Here is a 26,325-nt window from a genome sequence, read left to right on the forward strand (position 1 = left end):
TTTTTTTTTTTTAATGAATAAAAATGTGTAAATGTGTATTTTTTATTATTAGAGATATTTGACTTTTTTATAACCCATAACTTTCTTATGTCTCAATAGACTATGACAACCCTATCTTTGAGAAATTTGGAAAAGGAGGCACATACCCAAGAAGGTATCATGTTTCATATCACCATCAAGACTATAATGATGGTAAGCTTCTGTAACTAGACTACAAGAACAGCTTGTTAAAAATCTCAAAAATAATCAAAATCAAAATCACATTTTTAAAATCATATTTAAACCATTAGAGATAATTTTTTTCCTGAATCACTTAGTTTTTCTGCTTAAAACCATTTTTGAAGGGTACCTGGGTGACTCAGTTGAGCGGCTGACTGGCTCAGGTCACAATCTCATGGTTCATGAGTTTGAGCCCCGCCTCAGGCTCTGTGCTGACAGCTCAGAGCCTAGAGACTGGAGCCTGCTTTGGATTCTGTGTCTCCCTCTGTCTCTGCCCCTCCCCCATTCTGTCTCTCTGTCTCTCTGTCTCTCTTTCTCTGTCTCTCTCAAAATAAACATTAAAAACACCCAATTTTTGGTTTTTTTCCCCCAATATATGAAATTTATTGTCAAATTGGTTTCCATACAACACCCAGTGCTCATCCCAAAAGGTGCCCCTCCTCAATACCCATCACCCACCCTCCCCTCCCTCCCACCCCCCCATCAACAAAAAAAACCCAATTTTTGAAAGAAATTAGGTAACTAAAACGGTAACAGGTTTATGCCAGCTTACCACATAGTACTTATCTTTCCCTTAAAAGAAAAACTGTAATTAAAAAATGATATTGGGGGTGCCTGGGTGGCTCAGTTGGTTAAGCGTCCGACTCTCTTAGTTTCGGCTCAGGGCATGATCTCATGGTTTGTGGGATCAAGCCCTGTGTCAGGTTGCATGCTGACAGCACAGAGCCTGCTTGGGATTGTCTCTCCCTCTCTCTGCCCCTCCCCCACTCATACATGCACACATACTATGTCAAAATAAATAAACTTAGAAAAAATTGATATTAACTAGAAAATTATTCCTTGATGATGGAATTCATACTTGCATTGTCCTTTTCAAAGAAAAAAAATACTTCTAAATTTTCTAACTTTTGTTCTTATAACTGGAAATGAGAATAAAGTACGTTTTTTTTCTTTTTATCCAGAAATGAGAGAGTGCAGTGATTTTATGAATGTGGGGGGGGGGGGTGTTTTTACAAAAGACATTGAATTTGTATTCAGATCCTGTTTTTGCCCCACTTTTCTCATTTCTGCTTCTTTCCCCCCTTTTCTCTTGATTTTCATTTTTTACTTAATGATTCATTATTCAAAAGGCTATTTCCTTGAACTTAAAAAAAAAAATACTACTCTTAAGTTTCAAACATGTAAACAAGGGGCACCTGGGTGGCTCAGTCAGTTAAGCATCTGACTTCAGCTGAGGTCATGATCTCCCAGTTCATGGGTTCGAGCTTCGCATTGGGCTCTGTACTGACTACTTAAGAGCCTTCAGAGCCTGGAGTCTGCTTTGGATTCTGTGTCTCCCTCTCTCTCTGCCCCTCCCCTGCTTGTGCACTCTCTCTCTCTCTCTCTCTCTCTCTCTCCCCCAAAAATAAACATTAAAAACAAAAGTTAAAAAGGTAATCAAATAATCATTGCTATTTTAGTTTCTTAGCCTACTCACAGGACAGACTTCTATTCCTCATGTTACAAATTTTAAATACTTTGAATTACAGCATATGAATAAAAGTTGTAAGGTAATCCTGTTTTGATTTTGTAGGTCGTAAAACTTTTCCAAGAGCTAGAAGGACCCAGGGGACCAGCTTCCGGTCTCCTGTGAGTTTCAGTCCTACTGATCACTCTTTAAGCACTAGTAGTGGAAGCAGTATCTTTACCCCAGAATATGATGATAGTCGAGTAAGAAGAAGGGGAAGTGACATAGACAATCCTACTTTGACTGTAATGGACATCAGCCCACCCAGCCGTTGTAAGTAAAAGAAATTGGCACAGTGAATGTTTAGCAGAACCTTTGCAGAACTTTACAGTATTAAAAGGAATAAATACCAAACGAGTCCTCAGGGTGAGACCCAACTTCTCAAAAAAGGTAAAAAGGGTATTTCTAAAAGTGGTTGGAATATAAGGTGTAAGTACAGTGTTACTGCTAATTACTTTAGCTGATTCTTTCCTTCTCTTTAGTTAGTAAGATTGTTACCAGTCTGTCATTTATTCGTTCATTCCACATATCCTTGTTGAGTACCCAACTGAGATTCCAAATATGACCTCTAAAATGTAGTCTAACGGGGAGAATGTTGTGTGGAGAAATGATTATTGTATAGTATTTAATCTAGATCTTGAATGTGAGTAGGAATTCACTAGCTCGGAAGGTGATATGTGTAGGAGGTCATGGCATGCTCTGAGAATGGGGAATAGTTCATTTTTGGCTAAAGTGAAGGGTATCTTACTTGAAACAGTAGGAAAAGGACTAGAATGGTAACTAAGGCCAGATTGTGGAATATTTGGACTTTATCACATAAGCAGTGCATACCAAGATTTGTGCTCAAAGGTATTTATTGCAGCAGCATTTGAATATTTCACATTCATCCCTTTTGTTCTAGTGTTGTCATATTTTACTTTTACATCTGTGACCTTACACTACATTGTTGCTATTTGTCTTTTAGACAGCTATTGTTTTTGAATTGATAAAAAATAAGAGAAGAATATCTTTCATATATCCATCACTTTATTTCTGTAAATCCAGGATTTTGTAGACTATAGGTTATATAGATTCCGGATTCTGTTGGGTATCACATTCCTTCTGCCTGAAGAATTGCTTTAAACCATTCTTGTAATGTAAGTCTGCTGGCAATGAATTCTTTCAGAGTTTGTTTGAAAAAGGTCTTTTTTCTCCTTTACTTCTGATATATATATACATTTATATATATATATATATATATATATATATTTTTTTTTTTTTTGATACAGAATGCTGGGCAGTTTTTTTTCCTTTTAGCACTTTAAAGCTATTTTTTTCCGTTGTCTTCTGACTTGTATACTTATTGAAGGAAGGTCTGCTGTCCTTCTTATCTTTAATCTTCTGTAGTATTCCCACCCTTGCTCCTGCTCCAGCTGCTTGCTGCTCTCAGGATTTTCTCTTGTTAGAATGAGAGTGATACTCTGTCCAGCTTTCTACATCGTAAGCAGGTGGAAGACTAATTACAAATATTGCTGCAATAAAGCTTAGGAATGGTGCATCTGACAGTCCACAGTACCTTAGATTGAGTGAAAGATACTATTATATTTTTAATTGAGGGAAAAATAATCTGTTTGGAAAACATAAGGCATGGGGATATATGAACCTTGTTTGGGTTTAGAATCTTAGAAAATTGAGGAGAAAAATTTTCAAAGATGATCATTATGAATTTGGATGATAATGATTTTCCCTTATATCCACACATACTCAATTAAGGATGTCACTAATGCAGTTTACTCATTTAGTCCTTAACCATTTGTGTGGGTATTCCATTTTAAGAAAATATTCTTTTTTAGCACCTCGTGCTCCAACCAACTGGAGATTGGGCAAACTTCTTGGCCAGGGAGCATTTGGCAGGGTCTACCTCTGTTACGATGTCGATACAGGAAGAGAATTGGCTGTTAAGCAAGTTCAGTTTGACCCTGATAGCCCTGAGACCAGCAAGGTAAGAATCACTGCAAGCTACTTTGTCACATTTATAAGAAGCATTTTTACTAAATAAATGTAACGCAATAGAATATTTTGTTTTCCCTTAATACAAATTATTTGTGAAACAAATCAATAATTTATCTACTTTGTACTGTGACTTTTTTTTCTCTTTAGTACTCAGTTATATTCCTGATCGGATTTAGTATTGCTTTAGTATACCTTCAAGGTCTATTACTGTTTAGAGACTTTAAAATGTTTATTCCTTGGGAAGTAAAAATTTCAGAATGAAATCACCTTGATGGTCCATGAAGTTTGAATGTTTTGCTTTCACTAACAATGCTGTAAAGACTTAAAAGTGAGTTTTGTCTTTCAGGAAGTAAATGCACTTGAGTGTGAAATTCAGTTGTTGAAAAACTTGCTGCATGAGCGAATTGTTCAGTATTATGGCTGTTTGAGGGATCCCCAGGAAAAAACCCTTTCCATATTTATGGAATATATGCCAGGGGTAAGTTAGTACATCTTATGAAAATAAACATATTCTCTTTCACGTCTTCAATAAGGAAAGAAAAACTAAAACTTTGATTATAATATGTTAAACTACTTTAGAAAATTTTGAAAGTTTTAAATTATTGCTGGGTAATGTAATTTTATTTTGTTTTCATTTATTAACTCATTTTTTTTTTTCAACGTTTATTTATTTTTGGGACAGAGAGAGACAGAGCATGACCGGGGGAGGGGCAGAGAGAGAGGGAGACACAGAATCGGAAACAGGCTCCAGGCTCTGAGCCATCAGCCCAGAGCCCGATGCGGGGCTCGAACTCCCGGACCGCGAGATCGTGACCTGGCTGAAGTCGGACGCTTAACCGACTGCGCCACCCAGGCGCCCCTATTAACTCATTTTTTTAGACAGTGCTGAGGTATACTAAAATAGGTTTACAGGTACCATAGCAGTCCACACTCAGATTTCCCTAAATGATCTTAAAATAACCATAATAGCTGGTTTATACAAACCAGGATCCAGCCCAGGACTGCACATTACATTGAACTGTTATGCCCCTTACTTCTTTTTTAATCTAGAACATTTTTACATGACATAGGTTTGACAAAGAGACTAGGTGCTCTGTTGACAGTCTCACCTCCTAGATTTCTCTAATTGTATCCGCATAGTGGTGTTTAATTTGTTCCTTTATCTTCTTATTTCCTGTAAGTTAGATTTAGTATCTAAATTAGGTTTAAGATGTGGCATTTTTTATTAGAATGCATCATAGATGATACTGTGCATTTCATGTTGCATCCCATTAGGAGACCTACAATTTCTGGTTGTTCCTCTATTAATGATGCTAAGATTGAGTGTTAGATTAGGATGATTGACATCCAGATTTCTCTGGTGTAAGATTTTGTTTATTCCTGAAGACCAGAAAGTAACTTGAGCTATTAGCAATGGCGCATAAGAATATCCAGTTCCTGGGGTGCGTGGGTGGTTCAGTCAGTTGACTGTCCAACTCTTGGTTTCAGCTCAGGTCATGATCTCACAATTGGTGAGCGCAAGTCTCATGTGGGGCTCCTCAGTGCCTGTGCAGAGCCTGCTTGGGGATTCTCTCTCTCTCTCCCTTTCTCTGTCCCTCCCCCACTCGTGCTCATGTGCTCTCTCAAAATAAACTAAAAAATAAAAATAACATCCAGTTCCTTTTCAGTCATCTACCTAATGTTTTTAACATGGATTGGTAATCATTGCCTGAGTCAGTAGTTTCAATAGAAATTGCAAAATGTGACTTACAAACTGTTATTCCTTGTATGTAATTTTTAATATTTGTAGTGTTGTAGGGCACATTTTAATATTAATGTTTTTCAAGATGGTGGTACATTTACTCTTTTAAAAATACATGCATTCAGGGCGCCTGGGTGGCTCAGTTAGTTGAGCGTCTGACTTTGGCTCAGGTAATGATCTCAGAGTTCATGGGTTTGAGCCCCGTGTTGGGCTCTGGGCTGACAGCTCAGAGCCTGGAACCTGCTTTGGATTCTGTATCTCCCTCTCTCTTTGCCCCTCCCCTGTTTGTGTTCTGTCTCTGTCTCTCTTAAAAATGAATAAACATTTAAAAAGTTTTTTTAAACACATGCTTTCGTGTACTTTAACAGGTAATATATATTAGGAAAAACATTTGATTTATGGGTCTCTAAGTGGATTGTTTATTAGAAGTGTATATGTTTAATGTACAAATTTACAGTTTGAGCTTATGGATCAGTAAAACTGTTGACCAGTATCTAATAGTAATGGTTTTAATCATCCTGTTTCACAAGATCAGCAGTAAACTTTACTTTCTTATCATGAATAACTGTTTATAGAGACACTGTTGTTACTCATCATTGCTACTTTGTATTTTCAAAGATTCTGTTGATAGTATAAATTAGTTGGGTTTTTTTTTAATTCCTTTGGAAAACAAATTGGTGGGATGTATTTAAATGCCATAGAAATCTTCAAGACTTTGAAGACTTTTGGACTGGTAATTTCACAGAAATTCATTCTACAGAAGTAATCCAAAAGAAGGAAAAAGTTGTGTATATTTATTTTAGTATTGTCTGTGATGGAAAATGAGTGCCCACGGTAGAATTAAATTACGATGGTGCTGTCAAGAGAATATGTTAAAATTGTGAAGGCTATGTTGCAAAGTTGGAGGAAGTACTTACAGTAAGAGAAAAAGAATATAAAATACTTTTTAATAATGATGATGGTGTTTTAAGAGTACCTGTATTTGGACAAGGATAGGAGAAACTTAAAAAATGAAAATGTGTCATGTTGGAATTGTGATAGATTTTTCTCTTTTATTCACATTTCGATTGCTGTTTGTATAATTATTTAAATTGGAAATAGAAAATTCTGAATAAGCATGAATAGAGGTCCTGATTGTTGAAGATGAGATTAAATGGTTGGGGCTCTTGGCTGGCTCAGCTGGCTGAGCGTCCGACTCTTGATTTCGGCTTAGGTCATGATCTTATGGTTCCTGAGCTTGAGCTCCAAGTCCGGCTCTGCACGACAGTGCAGATTCTCTGCCCCTCCCCCACACATGTGTTTGTGAGCACTCTCTCAGAATAGATAAACTTTAAATTAACCATGTAATTGGCTGGGACTGATTTACATCGCAAGTGGAGACAGGTGATCCTTATATGTTTAGCAATCTTAAGACTAAACCAGGACCATTCAGGAAGAGGTGTTAGATTCTGCTTCTCATTAACTTCACTTGGTTTTGTAAGGGCAGCTATCTCTTCAAAGTATAGGTTGTCAGTGAAATCATGTTACCAAATTAATCATAGTTCATCAGCAGTCTTAAATGAATTACACATATGCCAAGCCCATGGCATATAATGGTCTGGACATATATGATTTTATTAGACTTAACTGAATCTCCAAGTTTGTGAAAGATGCTATATAATTCTCTCATTAAATTTGCCATGATGATCTCTTTGTGTCCTCGATTCACACTTTGCCAAGATTGTCATCCCATTTTTTTTTTTTTTTAAATTTTTTTAACGTTTATTTATTTTTGAGACAGAGAGAGACAGAGCATGAACGGGGAAGGGGCAGAGAGAGAGGAAGATACAGAATCAGAGCAGGCTCCAGGCTCTGAGCCATCAGCCCAGAGCCCAATGTGGGGCTCGAACTCACGGACCGCGAGATCGTGACCTGAGCTGAAGTCGGATGCTCAACCGACTGAGCCACCCAGGCGCCCCTGTCATCCCATTTTTCAGTTTTCCCAAATGTAGCCTTCTGTTTCTTAGTTGATCTAGAACTGCTTTTGGAATAGAACCATAACTTTATTCTCAGTATCTGGACTAGCAGCTAGCTGTTGATTTCTCTGTTACACACACGTGCATGCACACACACACACACACACACACACACAGTTTTTATCTCACAGTACTTTGCAACTCATTCCACTTGTTCACATCGAAGAAGATAACTGTGTTTTTGGTACACAGGAGTAAATAGACTACACTGATGGAGCTGTTAGCAGCTATAGGCTACTGGCCCAGCTGCCCAAGGCCCAGAAGAGCCTTAAGTCCATCACTTGTTTGCAGCCTACAAGTAATTTGGGGGCTTATTATTTGGACAGCTCAGTTCTAGCTATGTTATTTTGGGTATTACTACAAGTAGAGACACAATAAGTAGACTGAACAAAAAGCCAAGTTGACTTGTAGGTGTAGGTACTTGGCTGCCTAAGGCTTTCCACAAATGTGTTTGCAAATTTGGGTCAGCAGAATTGCATCTTGCGGTCCCCCCAGATGTTGTTGATGAATAGTGGAAACAAGCAAATGGTTAAACCTGTAAAGTCTAAGAATCTATTTTCCTATGGCAAAGTATACCATTGGCCAAAACTCAAGGAAAGGCAGAAACATTTGGATATAGAATAGATTTTATCCTTCAAGAAACATTTTATTCCTATCTTTTAAAGTGGTGATTAGGGGCGCCTGGGTGGCACAGTCGGTTAAGCGTCCGACTTCAGCCAGGTCACAATCTCGCGGTCCGTGAGTTCGAGCCCCGCGTCGGGCTCTGGGCTGATGGCTCAGAGCCTGGAGCCTGTTTCCGATTCTGTGTCTCCCTCTCTCTCTGCCCCTCCCCCGTTCATGCTCTGTCTCTCTCCGTCCCAAAATAAATAAAAAACGTTGAAAAAAAAATTTAAAGTGGTGATTAGTCATCAAATTTGCACATTGGAATCAATCAGTAGGGAAGCTTTTTCAGAATTCAAGTGCCAGTGTCTCACCTCAGTGATTCAGCATTCTCAGAAATGGCACCTCATCTTGCTTTAAAAAGCATATAAGAAAATTTGAAATTCTTCTTTAGTATATTTTCACATATTTTGAACTAGAATGTTGAGTATGTATACAAAGGAAAACTTACCCATTCTTTCTCCTGAGAAGTAAATTAGCAGATATCAAACAAATAAGATTCAAGTAGAGCATATAGAAAAGAGCAAGTGAGAAAAACAAAAGTATATTCAGGGCAAAGAGTGCAAGATTTTATTATTTATTTATTTATTTATTTATTTATTTATTTATTTATTGTTTTTAATTTAGAGCATGATTGGGGGAGGAACAGAGAGAGAGGGAGAGAGAGAATCCCAAGAGGTTCTGCACAGTGAGTGTAGAGCCCAATGCAGGGCTCAATCCAGCAGACTGTGAGATCATGACCTGAGCTGAAATCAAGAGTCAGAAGCTTAACCAACTGAGTTAGCCAGGCACCCTGCCCTCCCAAAAAAGGAAGATTCTAAAAAACACAATTGCAAGAACAGGAGATCGTTAGAACCAACATAGTCATGGAAACAAGGGCATCAGTCAAAAAATACTTTTAAAAGGCTTCTTTCAGCTCTGACCATACTCTTCCAGGGTTTGAGTCAGGAAATGTAGTAGAATTTATGTTAATTAGATGGCATATAATGTCCTTAATGTACTCTCCAACTAAAGCCTCCTAGTCATGAACTAAAGATCCTTTTAAAAATATTTAATAGTGGTTTTCATTTCAAACCATACCATAGTGTTTTTTGTTTTTTTTTTGTTTTTTTCCCTTTTAGGGTTCAATTAAGGACCAACTAAAAGCATATGGAGCTCTTACTGAGAATGTGACTAGGAAATACACCCGTCAGATTCTGGAGGGCGTACACTATTTGCACAGTAATATGATTGTTCATAGAGATATCAAAGGTAAGTGATCAAGTATTTTTTAAGCATACAGTTATTTTTTTTGTGAATCTAAATGAAACAGGTGATATGATTTAAGAAATTTAACATTTAAATTAATACATCTACCTTTAAAATATCTTAGGAAAGCAATTCTGCTTTTTTGCTGACTCTGTCGATATTCTGACCGATGTTCAGGTCTTCACAAGTGGGTAGCTCATCTGTCATGGTTCCAGAATCAATAAAGTTCAAATGATCATAAAAATGAGACCTTTTATACAGGGGAACATACATATATAGAACATAGGCATTAGAGTATAGCAGTTGAGAGTAGGGGCTCTGACACCAGATGGCCTGGTGCAAATTTGGGCATCATTGTGACCTTGGTCAAGACATATAATCTCTCTGTGCCTTAGTTCCTCATTTTTAAGGAGGATAATAATAGTGTCCAACTCATAGGAATTTTGTAAGAATTATAAATGAGTTACTTTATATAATATGCTTAAGACATATATTTAGGAAACACTCAGATTAGCTGTGATGGTGATATGCTTTATGTTGAGATCATATTTAAAGCCATGGGGGTAGGTGTCACTATCTAGGGAGAGCGTAAGAAGAGGGAAGAAGAGAGCCCAAGATGAGCTTTGATAATCTGTAACTCAGTTAAACTCTCTTTTTAAAACTCAGAAACCCAACTGTTTTCAGGGAGCAGGTACGTAAAGGAAGTGCATGATGTGAGACAAAAGCAGTTGGCAGAGATGTTTCAAATTATGAGAGTGCCTACAGCTTTGTACTGCATAGCGTATCCAGAGGTCTGATTCTGTAAACACTGGGTTGTGGCCCACATTTAAAGATCACTTTATTTAATCGGTCAGTAAGAAACACACACACATGTGCAGTTGATCCTTGAACAACACAGGTTTGAACTGTGTGGGTCCACCTATTCGTGAATTTCTTTTTATAAACTGTGGTACTGTGAATGTATTTTACTTATGATTTTCTTAACATTTTCTTTTCTGTAGTTTACTTTATTGTAAGAATACAGTATATAATACATTTAATATGCAGAATATGTGTTAACTCTTCATGTTATCAGTAAGGTTTCCAGTCAACAGTAGGCTGTTAGTAGTTAAATTTTGGAGGAATCAAAAGTTTTACGTGGATGTTCAACTGTGCTGGTGCAAGGGGTGCCCCTAACCCTTGTGTAGTTCAAAGGTCAACTGTGAATAATAAAAACACATTTTTATTGGTTTTTCTGGGGACTTTTTTTTTTTTTTTAATTTTTTTTTTCAACGTTTATTTATTTTTGGGACAGAGAGAGACAGAGCATGAATGGGGGAGGGGCAGAGAGAGAGGGAGACACAGAGTCCGAAACAGGCTCCAGGCTCTGAGCCATCAGCCCAGAGCCCGACGCGGGGCTCGAACTCCCGGACCGCGAGATCGTGACCTGGCTGAAGTCGCATGCTTAACCGACTGCGCCACCCAGGCGCCCCTCTGGGGACTTTTTTGAGCTATCGGGTATTTAGTTTCTTTCTGGTATATGTTACATCATAAATATGGCCATATTCAGGCCAAACGGAACATTCCTAACACGTTTCTGGTGACAGAGTAGAATCTGCTTCAGAATGCCCGAGCCAGATCGCTGGTATGGAGTGGAGCTTGCTAGTGTGTCTGGGAGGACGAGTACCTGCCTACTGATCTAAAAAGAAATAGTCTTTCACCTCAGTTGTCAAGTACAAAACCTGATAGCTTCAAGAACCACGTAGGGAGATTCTTTGATTGCAAATTTTCTATTGGGAATCACTTCTATTCAAGCCAGTTTCTCTTTAGTTTTCATAATGAGGAAAGGTAGAGGACCTGAGGGCAGCTACCCCTCAGTGGGTCCTCTTCTAACCTTGCCATTCCAGTAAATGAGGAGGCTGGAAGCAAGCAGATTTAAAAGCATTACAGGGCAAATAGGTTGATAAGAGAAAAGCAAGATCTAAAACTGGATATACAATGTGATCTCAAGTTTGCAAGATTAAAGTACAACTCAGGACAACAATTTCCATATAATTAACAGTGATTATTTCAAAATGGGAGGATGAGTGATAGTTGTTTTCTTTTCATACGTTTTACTTTCTGTATTTCCCAAGTTTTTATAATGTGCAGTTTTTATTTTTACTTTTATTTTTTTAATTGTGCAATTTTTAAATTTTGTTTTTTTCAACGTTTATTTATTTTTGGGACAGAGAGAGACAGAGCATGAACGGGGGAGGGGCAGAGAGAGAGGGAGACACAGAATCGGAAACAGGCTCCAGGCTCTGAGCCATCAGCCCAGAGCCCGACGCGGGGCTCGAACTCACGGACCGCGAGATTGTGACCTGGCTGAAGTCGGACGCTTAACCGACTGCGCCACCCAGGCGCCCCCCCTTTTTTTTTTTTTTTAATTTTTTTTTTCAACGTTTATTTATTTTTGGGACAGAGAGAGACAGAGCATGAACGGGGGAGGGGCAGAGAGAGAGGGAGACACAGAATCGGAATAATTGTGCAATTTTTAAATGATGAGAGAAAAGGAAAGATAGTTGGTTGCTCTTAAAGTTTAAATCCATGAGTTCATAATGAAACTTAGGATAAAAACGAATTGATCATTGTTGCTAGGAACCAGCTCATTATTTTATAATCGGGTTCCTTTATTCTGCTTTTCTGTTACAAACTATACTACAGAGGACCAAATAGTGGATGAAAGGAAACATCTTTATAGAAGTGTGTTGGCTAACAAATGAGAAAAGAATAATAGAATAGTATCATTTTGCAACCACTAAGGAATTAATAGATGTAAGCACTAAATATGAACAGTTGCTGACATCACTAAAACAAAGCCAGTCCAGCATTATGTACTTCCTATTTGTAGAATAATACATCATCATCCATGTAGGTGGTTCTGCAAAAAAAAAAAAAAAAAAGCAAAACTGAACCTGAATCTGATCAAGCCTCTAGATTCAGCTACGAATTATAGAACACATATAGCACAGATGCATATGTAGAATGACTCCTTGGGATGGAGACAGCAAGATCTGGACCATAAGGAAGCTATAGGCAAACAGTTCAGATTGTTCATAAATTACAAAGGAAAAAAAGGGATTGGAGGGAACTTTAGATTAGGAAAGACTTAAAAGATAGATCAGTGAGTCTCAATGTATGGACCTTATTTGGATTCTGATTTTTTTTAATGTTAAAAATAGCATATATTTAATAATATTAAAGAGTTACTGTCCATCCTCTTAGGTGTGATGAGAGTTTATATTTTAAAGATAGGTACTAAACTATTTGTTGATCCTGGTGTGTTGAATTTGCTTCAGATAATATGAGGGGGAGTAGCTAGCAGTATACATACTGGTGGGGAAAGATTGTGGGTACTATATTCTTGTGTATGCTTTTGTGTGTTTGAAAAGTCTCCTTAAAAGCCTACTTCTAATGTACTTAAAATTAGCTTTAAAAAGTTGCAAAGTTATTTTGGTAGCTTGGCTACACAGTTTCTCCTCAGCGTTCATAAGAATGGACATTGGTTCGTCATTGGTGATTACTCCATGGCTTTCCCAGTCTGTGTCCATGGCTCCCCCAGTCTGTGACCTGCCTAGGATTGTTCTTCCCATCTCATTGATAGTAAAAGCTGGCTGGTTTGTTGTCCTTCCTCTGGCTAAGCATTTTATAGGGAGTGGCTTTTTTGACAGAATATCTCTGCAAGTTTTGAGCGGTGGGAGATGTTAAATAGGCAGTGTGCTGTTTTTGAGGATCACTGGTGTCCTTATAGCATGCTTAGTCTCATGGCATATAGAGAATGGATCCTGGACCCTCCCCTGGAGAGAGGCTCTGGGGAGTCATTGCTGACTAGCTGGGGAGTTTGCTGGGAGAACAGAAAGACAAGTACAGAAGTCCATGGTGGGGAATGCACAGTTTACATTCTCTCTCTTCTATAATGCATATTTTCTCTACTGTTCACTCTCCTTCTTAGAGGCCATTAAAAAAAAAGGATAAAAGGACAAATAAGGAGGTTTTTTTTCAATATAAAATATAGTTAAGGTAATGGAAGACTTAAAAAATGAAAATTGAAGTAAAGCTTAAAGATTAGAACAGATATGTTAATATAATAAATTGCTTATTTAAGAACATGTTATGGGGGTGCCTGGGTGGCTCAGTCGGTTAAGTGTCTGACTTCAGCTCAGGTCATGATCTCACGGTTTGTTAGTTTGAGCCTCGCATCAGACCCTGTGCTGACAGCTCAGATCCTAGAGCCTTCTTCAGATTCTGTGTCTCCCTCTCTCTCTGCCCCTTCTCTGCTCATGCTTTGTCTCTCTTTCACGAACATTAAAAAAAAAAAATTAACAACAACAAAAAGAACATGTGTATTGAAGAAGCTAAAAATGAGAATAGAAATAATTTATATAAGACAGAAACCAGATCTACAATCCCCGAAGAAAGATTGAATTTTAAAATGATAAAGGGAAGAATAAAGAATAAGAATAAATTAACATAGCACCTAGATCTTGATTTCTGATACCATTCTCCACTAAAAGGAACCAGGGCTCCTTGGAGGAATGACTGATTCTAGGACTGGTGTGGGAAATACACAAGTTGAGCCGGGAGCACCTTTTAGTGCCAGAAAGTAAGAAAATGCTTTTAAATACCCACAAAACCCAAAACAAACAAGAACACAGTGATTCAGGGTATGGCCAAGGGACACAGGAGCCAATACAAAGAGTTCCCAATGGTCAAAGCTGGAACAACTTGAGGAAAAACATGATGCCATATTTGAGTATAACTCAGAGTATAAAATAAATATGTGTATTTATACACAAAAGAAAATATGTGTATTTATATAAATGAAGGGTTGAATGAATAAATGGGAGAGAGGAGACAAATGTCCCTCGCAGAATAATTACAAATAATTTATGTAGCTGGTCAGCCTTGAGCACCTTAACTGGGGATTGTGCATAGTGAGCTTCTTCCAAAGAGTGTGGTATGGAAACGGGGGAAGAGTAACTTTCAGTGTGGAACTCAGCAAACACTATCTCACGCCCCACGAGCAAGAGCAATTTATAGTAAATACAATTAAAAGTTTATTGTAAAAGTGAAATTTTAAAACAGCTCAAAGCTAACTTATAGAAATTGAGAAATAAAATTAGTATAAAACAAAACCCAGTAAGTACTAAGAAAAACTGTAAAATGTGAGACAACTAACATTAAATTATAGTAGTGGGGAAAGTGCTAGAAATTGTTGATTATGAAGGTCCCCCAGGAAGTCCCCGAGGAGGAGCTAGCTCCTCAGGGAAAGAAGCTGTAGCATGGGCTTCTCGCTTTGTTTCAGAGAAACGGACCAAAAGCCCGCTGTTGCTTTCTGCATCCTTCTCTGAGCTTCACATTCTTAACTCTTTCCCCCTTTTTCTTTGTCATCCTCGCCTCCCACACACTCCAGTCCTTTTCAGTGGGCGAAGCTTTTTAGTTCCTGAAGTATACAGAGCTGACTCTAAAAATTCAGTGTTTGTGCAGTAAGTCCTTAATGAGCCCTGGCTGTGTGACTGGCATCATGCCAGGTACTGCTCGGAAGACGAAAAGCAGCCTAATTTTGGAGACAGACTGAAGAGTCTACTAAGTAATTCTCTACCATTGTTTTTTTAAAATTTTTAGGGGCGCCGAAGTGGCTCAGTCGGTTAAGTGTCCGACTTCGGCTCGGGTTATGATCTCACGGTTTGTGAGTTTGAGCCCCGCGTCCAGCTCTGAGCTGACAGCTCAGGGCGTGGAGCCCGTTTCGGATTCTGTGTCTCCCTCTGTCTGCCCCTCTGCTGCTTGCACTCTGTCTCTCGCATTGTCTCAAAAATAAATAAACATTAAAAAAAAAAAAATGAAAAAAAAATTTTAAACAGCCAATAAAAATAATGAATTGAGGATGTTTTTGTATTTTTAGGTGCAAATATTCTGCGAGATTCAACAGGCAACGTCAAACTGGGAGATTTTGGGGCCAGCAAACGCCTTCAAACCATTTGTCTTTCGGGGACAGGGATGAAGTCTGTCACAGGCACACCATACTGGATGAGCCCTGAAGTAATTAGTGGAGAAGGCTATGGCAGAAAAGCAGACATCTGGTAGGTTTTGATGCTAGTTTTGCCTGAAAACACTTACCTTCTTACATAATTCCACCTAAAATGGAAATTACTGAGCCAGACTTAGATAATCTTTTGTACTTTTAAATCAGATGTCAGGAAGGGTGCCTGGGTGACTCAGTCGTTAAGCGCTGGACTTCGGCTCAGGTCATGATCGCACTGTTTGTGGGTTCAAGCCCCACATCGGGCTCTGTGCTCACAGCTCAGAGCCTGGAACCTGCTTTGGATTCTGTGTCTCCCCCTCTCTTGGCCCCTCCCATGCTCATGCTCTGTCTCTGTCTCTCAATAATAAAGAAACGTTAAAATTTTTTTTTAAAAATCAGATGTCAGGATTACAAGGATTACTATCATTTTCATTTTGCTTTTTTTTTTTTTAATGTTTATTTATTTTTGAAGGAGAGAGACAGAGTGTGAGCGGGGGAGGGGCAGAGAGAGAGAGAGAGAGAGAGGGAGACACAGAATCTGAAGCAGGCTCCAGGCTCTGGGCTGTCAGCACGGAGCCCAATGCGGGGGCTCAAACTCACAAGCTATGAGATCATGACCTGAGCCGAAGCTGGACACCCAACTGACTGAGCCACCCAGGTGCCCCTTCATTTTGCTTCTTTGTGGCTTAATAATTAAACAAAAGGAGTTTTTGAACCTGTTTTCCTTTCTTTAGACAGGATTTCATCTAAAGCAGATTTCAGCATTAGAAAACTACCTTCATTTTATTTCCCTGAAGATCTTTGAAAGTTATTAACCTTTTTTGCTAGTATCTTGTAATTCAGTTAATCTTTAGTTTTTTAATAATTGTAAGTGAGAACATAAAATGGTTATTTTCTATTTCTCACTGAGAAAAGTGTTTAATAGATTAATCATTTTAGGCACCTAAAGGCAAATAGTTTCTTTTTTTTTTTTTATTCTTTTTATTTTTATTAAAAAGATTTTTTTTAATGTATGTTTATTTTTGAGAGACAGAGCACAAGTGAGGGAGGGGCAGAGAGAGAGGGAGGCATGGAATCCAAAACAGGCTCCAGGCTCTGAGCCGTCAGCACAGAGTCTGATGTGGTGCTCAAACTCATGAACTGTGAGATCATGACCTGAACTGAAGTCCAGCGCTTAACCAACTGAGCCACCCAGGTGCCCCAAGGCAAACAGAATTTCTAATGTTTGTGTCCTTTGTAAGACAGAAGTAATATTTAATAATCAGGTTAGAGAATTACATAATATCAAGCAAAAATTATAAAATTAATAATGTTCTCTGCCTAACCATTTGAATTAGCCCTTATTGTGGTTTATTTTCATTGATTTTACCTTTAAATTTTAGTTTTATATAATTATAATCCTTCAATGAAACTTTAAACTTGAAGTCAAGTTGTATTTAAATGTATATGGACTTCAGTCCTGTTTCTCGTGTCATTAAGTGACTTTCCTTCATGGTGATACTGTTTGTGTAATTTTTTTTTCTAGGAGTGTGGGCTGTACTGTGGTGGAAATGCTAACTGAAAAGCCTCCTTGGGCAGAATTTGAAGCTATGGCTGCCATCTTTAAAATTGCCACTCAGCCAACAAACCCAAAGCTGCCACCTCATGTCTCAGACTATACTCGAGATTTCCTCAAACGGATCTTTATAGAGGCCAAACTGAGACCTTCAGCTGATGAACTATTAAGGCACATGTTTGTGCATTATCACTAGCAGCCGGTACCTCTACTGTGCCTCTACCCAGCTCCCATCAATTCATTCACCTTCTCTCTGACTGCACTTTTCTTTTTTATAAAAAAGAGAGATGGGGAGAAAAAGACAAGAGGGAAAGTATTTCTCTTGATTCTTGGTTAAGTTTGTTTAATAATAGTAACCTAAATTTTTTATATTTAATCTTTTTTTTCCCTTTCAAGAACTTGAAACTCCTTTTATTTTTTTTAATTTTTTATAATGTACTGATGTGGTTCAGAGAGATAAAAGCACTTTAGTACATAGTCACTCTTTTTAGTACAAACAAATCATTTAAAATACCTAAAGATTGTAGAGTCTTTCCCTGCGTCACTGACCGATTGATTCGTGGTGATGGGGAGACATGAAAAACAAGGAGAAGAAAATGATGTATGATTTGTAGTTTTTAGTGATAGTATTTAAAATAGATCCTCATTTGTGGGGTTGAGCCCTAAACTTGAGTTTAGGGTAGGTACTCAAAGAATATAGGTTCCTTCTTATATCTGTATTCTTTAGATCCTAACCTCTGTCTACCAAGCTTTTTGCTCAGTAGGAATCTCGATAGAAAATATGAATCTCTAAGAGGTATGTTTATTCGTTAATTCTAACCAGTATAATAAGCAAATACACTATAATAGATCCATGTTACTGGAATCTGTAAACCTTGAGGGATAGCTTTCTGCTTAAAAAAAAACAAAAAAACAAAAAAACAAAAAAAAAAACGGTACTATTTTAGTTTAAAGCAGATATGGGAAGTCAGTGAGCAAATCCAAATTAAACGGCAAAAAAAGATTGCTCTATATCAGCATGCGAGCAGATGAAACCACATTTGCCAGTCAAAAGAAATAAGGAAAAGAAGAACTAAATATTGTTTAGTATATTTGCAACTGTGTTCTTTATCAGAGGTAGACAGTCCCAAAATTAAGGGAAAAAAGAAATAATCAAAATCATGTATACTGTATTTCCCTATTTCTAGCTCCTGATTCCCCATGGATAACATTCTTTGGGAACTAAGAATTTAACTTGGAGTATCATGTGTTACAGCTAGTGTCATGAGATAAAATCCTTGTTCTTGGGATCACAGAATACTAAAGCACCAAAAAATAGTTACCATGTTAAATAGTGGTTCTCACGTGTCAGATGAGGTTACTTTTGCTTTGCATTTGGCAGTGCCCAGAGATGATTTTTCCTGTCACAACTAGAAGGATGTTAGTGGCACCTGGTGTCCCAAAGCCAGGGACGCTGCCAAACAAACTACACTGTACAATACAAGTACATTAACCCTGTTCCCCAAGTAAAGAACTATCCTGCCCAAAATGTTAAAAGTGCTGAAGTTGAGAACCCTGATGCAAAGACCAGCCCCAGTTATAAACTGAAAACAGCCATTTGCAGAGCAGGGTCCTTGCAAAAAGTAAATTTCAGAGAGAAAGTGATGCACAGTGCATAATGAGGGTTTTACAAGAGCAGATACCACTACTTTAAGTCAAGGGTGAGCGATCTCAACAAACATCAGATAGCAATCCTTTCCTTACCAGCTGCATATTACACCAAAACCAGTACCTTCCATTGTAGAAACAAAATGAATTTAAACACAGAACCTGTTAAACCCAGCCATCTGTATGTATTCTTTCCTCAAAAGTCAGTTCATAATTGTGAGAAAAGCAAAGCATATCAGAAAAGAGTATTAACTATTTTATGGGAAGGTTTAAGGTATTTCTAGTACAGCGTATTCCCTAAGAGCAAGGGCATCCAGTGGAAAGAGGCAGCTGAGAAACTCCCATTAGCTCTAATGGACTTATGCTACTGAAAAATATCAATAACATCAGTAATTTGGCTACTTGCGATTTTTTCAACATATTAAAGCAAGTGGTAAGTGCTTTATTTTTAAAGGTTAGAAAATAGTCTTTTTGGAGGCCCTAAATGTGTTGCCTTTTATAGGGTTCATAAGGAGCTCTGGTATTTTATTTTCTGCTTAAAGGTATGCTCTTCTAGGGACTCTTTTAAATTACTTTGTTTCTGAAGATAGGTAGATCTTGGTTTCCTATATCAAGGTCCTATCTGGCATTTTCTGTAGGAATATTTGAAATACCACTAGCTAGGCTGAGAAAAAAGTCAAAGCACAAATATGCTTGTCAAAGTTTCTTCCATACGCTCATAATCAAAGGAAGCAGCTTACAAAGAAGAATATGAATTAGTGGCCCTTCCCCTGGAAAATCAACTGCCAAATCTTGTGCTATAAACATAGTAACCAAGGATGTGGATCTATTATAATTTCTTTATCTTTTATGAGTGAAGGCATCTCTTCTGCTTGAGCAAGATGGTATCTGGACTAGTGGGCTTTTCCTTCATTCCTTTGTCTTGTGTAGTCTTGATTTCCTTTGGGTTCATTTTTGGTCTGTCAGGGTAACCAGCAGTGTAGAATATGAGACAGATGCTCTTTAGAGAGAAATCTTGGGGGACTGTGAAACCCAAAGCAAAATCATTTGCTTTCTTCAGTCTCTTTTTTCTTCTCTAAGTGCCATAGAAAATAAATTCACCTGAAAAGAAATTACTGCTTTAACACTGCTGCAGAAGACCTTTGTTTTATAAGGAAAATGTGGGAAAGTATCGTTCTTTATGTAAAGACTTTAAAATAGACTAATAGTTTACAGAATTGCTATATAAAATGTGATGTGAATTTATTTCAAACAAGTTGTAAAGGTACCAAAACCACAATAAAAGTTAATATATTATACAAAAACTACTAGAACAAAAAAGCTTGAAGTGGGATGAGGTGTGAAAGACCAAAAGTAAATTAAAAAAAAAAAAAATTGAAAAGAACCTCGCCCCCCCCCCCCCCCATTAGGGGCAGTTAAATATAACACTCCAATTTTTTCTTTCTAATAATGGTATGGATCAACAAATGAAATTTGAACTTTTAAAGATGACTCAATGTATTTTGTTTTTTAAATGCACAACTGATTCTTCTATACTGTAATATTTCTTTGCTGAGGCTGGAAAATGGCCAGACTGCTGACTTTGTGCCTTTAAAATGTGTTCTGCTTTGATAGTGGCAGACTTTTTGGTGCTGGAGAAGATTCACTAGCAGTCTTATATGTGCTTTTCAGGAAATATCTTTCTACGTAGGCCTTGAGAGATTCAAAATGGCATGACTTAGGCTTGGACCAAATACAAGATCTTTTACATTGCAAACAAACTGTACTGAATAAAAGGGTTAAAAAACATCACAATGACTAATGGAAATTTTGATGGTAATTCTTTAAAATGTATTTAAAAGTATACAGACTTTGAAATTTTCAGTATGAATATCTTGAAAATTTTTCAATTTTTCTCATTTATAAAACATGTTTCTAACTTGAAAATGCCTTAGAAAGTTCTCAAAGGCAGTCAACCTTACATAATTTCTATGAGATTGGAATGTTAATGCATAGACAGAAATATAAAAGAAAATGAAAACTTGAATTGGCTTTCATATGAGGGAGGCTTTATTTTATTACCAATAGAAAGTACATGAAGAAGGTGGAATTATTTCGTTAATAGCTCTCTGCTGCTTTAGCTTTTATATATGTCAGGTGTGGTCTGTAGTACTTCTGAGATGGAATTGTTATAAGATATGTGAAGACACTAAGAAAATCAAATCTGAATAGTTTATAGGGATGACCAAGCTTGGGTGCAAAAGCCAAGATGTTCGTCAGATTCAGATTGACCCACAGAAGAGCTCTGTGCCAATGGTTTCATTTGGGGTCTAGAGACCAGTAGCTGGATACACAGTCACCTGGTGTCAATCAAATATAGGAATCTATCAATTTCTTTTAAAGAGGGTGAGTCTTTTTCACTTGCTTATTCAATAATTGTGGTTTATTATGTCAAGTACTAGATTAACTTATCCCTTAAGTAGGTCACAGTCTAGGAGGAAACATGGGCAAATGGATTCTTATTTTATGGCATACCCTAACTCTGAAAGTTCAGCACTGATTTTTTTAAATTCTTTTTTCTTTAAATGTTTACTTATTTATTTTGAGAGAGAGGGAGTGGGAGAGGGGCAGAGAGAGGAGAGAGCAAGCTTCCCAAGCGGGCTCCGCACTGTCAGTGTGTAGCCCATTGTGGGGCTGGAACTCACAAACTATGAGATCACGGCCTGAGTTGAAATCGAATCGGAAATCAAGAGTTGGACACTTTACCAGCTAACCCACCCAGGTGCCCCCAGCAGTGATGTTTTAAAATGCTGTTGTTTTTTATGAAATGAGGAGAAAGCAATTTTGGGTAATCTGGCTGTTACAAACTAAAATGTCATTAACAGAGATTAAAAGTATCCCCAAATTGGAGGGACCCTCTGGGGTCAGGTGGCCTCTTTCTCAGAACTCCCTCTTATATAAAAGTTCAGTACCTACTCAATTCCTGTGATGAGGGGCATAAATTCCATAGGTTTTTTTTCCCTGCTTTTTCTTTCAAAGAGAAAATAATTTTTTTTTTTAGTCTAAACTATTAAAATGCCCAAAACATTTGATAGAAATTGAATCCTGTCAACAGTGTTACATATGCCAGGATCAGGACACTGTCTTGAGACCTCATTATTTTATATTAAGTTTGGCCTTTTTACAGATGTAATGTTCATATTTATTTGAATTTTAAGATTGATTAATTGTTAATGAAAAGCAATTTAATTGTTCATTTTTGGTAGTGCCTTTTTCTCTGTATGCCTTAATTTTATTTTATATCAATAATAATTCAAGTTACCCACCGAAATGAAGGTTTTTCCAAAATCAGTAGGCTTCAAGAGTTCATTTGGCCTTGGGACTGTATATTGACCCTTAAATCTTTCTTAATGCCTGCTTCCTCCTACCCTTTTCTACCTCTTTTTATTTTACATATATATATGTACATATTTTACATCTATATATGTTAGAAGAGAAACATTAGCGTTAGTCTATGATAGACAAAGTGCAGTCTCCACTAGACCTGAATGCCTACGATAAGGATAGAAAGAGGTATTCTAATTCTAAAGAGACATAGCAAATTTTTTTGCAGGTTGGTAACTTGACTGTCAGTCACATTGGCACTGTCCAAATTCTTTGTATATCATGGTTCAGTGATGATTTTCATAGCAGGGCTAGAATAGTTGATTTTGCCCTAAAGAGGTGATTTAAATGGTTTACAAATGTTAAGGCAATGAGACTTAGGGCAATGCGCAAGGAATCCAGGGATAGCAGTTCTGATCCTTACTTTTAATTAACATTTTGACTAAAAACTCTTACTTTTCTGTGAAGAGAGAGACTGTGTGTGTGTGTGTGTGTGTGTGTGTGTGTGTGTGTGTGTCTGTCTGTGTGCACGTGGGAGTTGGGGCAGGGCTGGGAAGGAGGGAAAGGTATGAATGTTCAACTAGATTAGTCTCCGTTCTTAGAAGAACAACTGAAAAGTGTATGACCTACTGATGTGGGTGAGTGTAATTGTCTTCAGGTAGGAACGCCAGCATATTTTCCACAAGTAGCTAGTACAAGTGATTGTTTAATAAAGATATTTATTGTAAATTGCCAAGCTTTTGGTTGGTAAAAGTAGATTAAAATTGAATTTGTGTGTGTGTATAATAGCTTATATATAATTCTGAAATAGAAAATAATTGATTTTGCATAGTTCTTCATGAGCTCTTTGGAATAGAAATTCTTCCAGACATTATGAAAACAAGCTTCCTTAGCTTACCAAGTATTCAAAAGGAAATTGTCTTATACCTCTTTTTGGTTGGCTGAGAAGGCGTGCTGTGAAGCCACTGTTCCTACTTCATAGTTGCTTTAGCTTTGCTTTGACTTCTGCCATGGTCTGGACGGTATGCCATAATAGAGGTGGAAAGTATCAGGGCCAACCATCTCTCCATACTCACCTGTCAGAGCTGTAGATGGTGATGAGCTCTCAGGGGAGTCTAGAGAATCTTCTCTTGGTGATAGAGCAGACATGGTTCAGTCTCAGAAAGTTGAGGGAGGAGTCATAGCTAGAGTAAAGAAAAGAATACATTTTTATTTGTTGCCTGTATACAGTCTCATGTAAGTCTTCATATTTTTCATAATTATGCATTTTAATTGATAGTAGTATGATACTTTAGTTTATAACGGCAAAGGCATCTAGTCAGTGAGTACTGTTATTCCCTATGCCTGATGACTCCTTGTTTGTATTCACAATCTGTATTATCAGAATCACTTTAAACCAAAGCTTTTATATTCCCTGCACACATAGCCAAAATGATGATCACTGTTACTTCTGCCCACCTGTAAGCTAATAGTATAATTGTGATAAAGCAGGTACTTGTAGAATTTGTATCTCAATCTATCCTTCAAGTAAAAAGACAGGTGCTCAGTATTTGCATTTAGACATACAGAACTTACTTCAACTATTATGGAACTATATAAACATTACAAACTTGAGCTTGTACATGTGCCAATCTTATTGTCATTTGACCATAGATGCATATACTTATACGTTGACATGTGATGCCTCAGGTTGGTGGCATACTTTCTTCCTTGTGTCTTAACATTTATGAACTTGTGTTTGACTTGAGGGGCTTTTAAGAAAGCTGTGAAGAAAAGTAGGTTATGGGCTGACGTCTGCTTTGTGCCATAGACATTTTGGAACATAAGGAAGAGCCTGCTCTCCAGTATACGTGCAGAATTCGTCCCCAGATAAGGATTTCTTAGTCCCTTTATGCCAGTCGAGAATGGTAAAGTTTGTGACTAAACTGAAAAGCACTTTTGTGTTCCTTTATATTTTTTTAGAATTAAAAAGAAAAAGAAAAGAAAACATGTAACTAGTGGTGATTTTAGCATATGTATTACTTGGAGGGGAGAGAGAAGTAACAGAGTCCCGTCTTAAGCTCTATTAGATACTTAGGCTCCAAAATGGATTTGACATATTCTAATTTTTCCAAAGACTTTTCCACCTGGAATAGGAAGAGAGAGCTAGTGGAAACATTTGAGCTGGAAAGGCTTATGCAAAGGAAAGTGGGCCAAACCCTTGCAATATACCCTGTTCAAGTGCAAGTACAGTGTCTACAGATAAGAATACTTCTTTAAAAACAAACAGTTGTTTGTAATACAATCTTAATTAGTAAGTAAAAGGTTTACATTTTTTCTATTGCTATTGGTTTTAAAATTTGCTAGCCTGCATTCTGAAATATTATAAGAGTTAATACCAAAAATACTTTTAATGTCTGACATCTCTTACATTTCACATGGTTCTTTTTATTCAAGTATCATTGTAAATAAAAGTAAACTTGGATAAATTTGAGAATAAACTTTTAATTGTTGCAAACTATGATTATCAATTTGTAAATTTACCCTTTGACCTAATGTACATTTTTTAACGTAGCCATTAAATTGTCTATATTTAATCTATTAGTTTCTCTCTGTAAACGTTTTTAATCTCAGTTGAATGCTGGGCAGTTTATAATTATGTACAAAGGTGTTTTTTTCCTATCAAAGTTGACTTTTGCACATTTTTGGAAATGTTTAATTTGTACACTGATTTACTACTATGACCAATAATTGTTGATGGGTGTATGAGTATCACGAATGCGTGCATTGAACTACTGTCTGTGTCTTTTATGTTTTAACTTCTTTCAAGATGTAGCCATCAGTAACTGCACTGCTATTACTGACTTAAATGGACTTTCTTGCTTTTACAAAGTATACTTATCTATGGTTCTATCTTTGTTGGAGAACTCAGGAGTTCAACATCGCTTTCTGATTTTATATGTATTCTAAAATCATGACTAAGTTGAAAGTATGCTTGTAACTCTGTGTATCAGGGGATGTGTGTGTGGAGATGTCTTTTTCTGTCTGTAGGCACATGTATATATCCCAGTAATTTCTTATTTTCATTTTATTTCTACATTTTTATGAACTTGTTTTATATGCGTACTGTTTAGTTAGAATAATTAAATATATATAAAAGCTTTCTGAGAGATTATTTACTATATGAATATATTTTCAGCTGGCTGATCAAAAATATTTTTTTAATTTTGTTTTTAACCATTTAAAATGTATTTGTATTTCCAGAATTGGATGCAAATTTACTTAGATATCAATTAAAATACTCTTGCAAGGAAGGGAATAGAATTCTCCTGTGAGAATTCTGTGAAATGCAAATTAAGAGGAAAACTAGGTTTTAAAGCAGTAGCAAGAACACACTGTCCACAAAATGGCCTTTGAATCCTCAAAGCTATGAAAAAATGTGAGAAACTAAATTGTCTTGAAGAGATGTCAAGATTTTTTATAGCTGCAGTTGCTGTTGGCCTGTCCTGTTGTTTTTGGGTATTTTCCTATATTCTACCCTAAAGATTTAAACTTTTAGTTTTTCTCTTACTGGGCAAAATCAGACCACATTTATAAAACAGTACATTGACATATTGTGATCCTCTGTAATTGACTATAAATTGGTTTAGAAAAGTTTGAACATACATTGTTGTGTCTTTAGTGTACTGTGTATTTTAAGTAACTGGCAGAAAAAGAATTGGAAATTAAATTTCCAATCTGACAATGTTATTGTACTTAAGGAAAGCCTTGTTTTTAATATGCGGTACCACGTAAAAATTATTTGTATTAGGAATAAAGTCCACTGTTGAAGTTGAATGTCACTAAACGTATTATGTTACAAGGAGCCGGTATGATTAGAAAAACCTACCAGAAGCCAGATACAGTGTGGTATGTGCCACATTTCATGCACATTTTGACTTTGTGTTGTTCATTTGAAATTGTACTTGTAAAAATGTATAAAATTTCTGAGTTTTACAATTTTTATGTACTTATTTTTTCTTGCTGGTAAATAGCTTTTTTTTTGAAATCTAATGTGAAAGGAAACCATGTTTATATTTTGTTAGTGATCAATGACTTTGTTTATATGGAAATTTGTATATTGTTGGCTCACATCTTTGTTTAGATTTCTTGTGCATGAAGGCCTGCAATAATTAGCACAATGAAAATTGCTTTTTCTTACATGTTAGTTCATTTTTTTGAAAGATTGTGGTGCAAAGGCTTACTCTGAGTAACCTTCTGGACTTTGGAATGAATATAAATGAATGGCACTTTGAGTGTTAATAAAGCTGATATTTATTTCCACTGTGATTGATTTGTCCAGATCTGTTCTTGACA

The 26,325-nt window shown here is 36.9% G+C and overlaps 1 protein-coding gene across 1 annotated transcript in view; it reads left to right on the forward strand.

Annotated features, from left to right (window-relative positions):
- Positions 1-26,298, forward strand: part of MAP3K2 (mitogen-activated protein kinase kinase kinase 2) — a 103,527-nt gene extending 77,229 nt beyond the window's left edge. The window contains exons 11-17 of the mRNA XM_043576474.1: positions 100-192; positions 1,793-1,999; positions 3,559-3,707; positions 4,065-4,196; positions 9,256-9,385; positions 15,306-15,483; positions 16,951-26,298. Of these exons, the coding sequence (XP_043432409.1) occupies positions 100-192; positions 1,793-1,999; positions 3,559-3,707; positions 4,065-4,196; positions 9,256-9,385; positions 15,306-15,483; positions 16,951-17,176 (1,115 nt within the window). The 3' untranslated portion in view covers positions 17,177-26,298. The remainder of the gene's footprint in view (positions 1-99; positions 193-1,792; positions 2,000-3,558; positions 3,708-4,064; positions 4,197-9,255; positions 9,386-15,305; positions 15,484-16,950) is intronic.
- Positions 26,299-26,325: the final 27 nt, after the last annotated feature.

This window comes from Prionailurus bengalensis, chromosome C1, assembly GCF_016509475.1.
Source record: "Prionailurus bengalensis isolate Pbe53 chromosome C1, Fcat_Pben_1.1_paternal_pri, whole genome shotgun sequence".
Taxonomy (NCBI): Eukaryota; Metazoa; Chordata; class Mammalia; order Carnivora; family Felidae; genus Prionailurus; species Prionailurus bengalensis.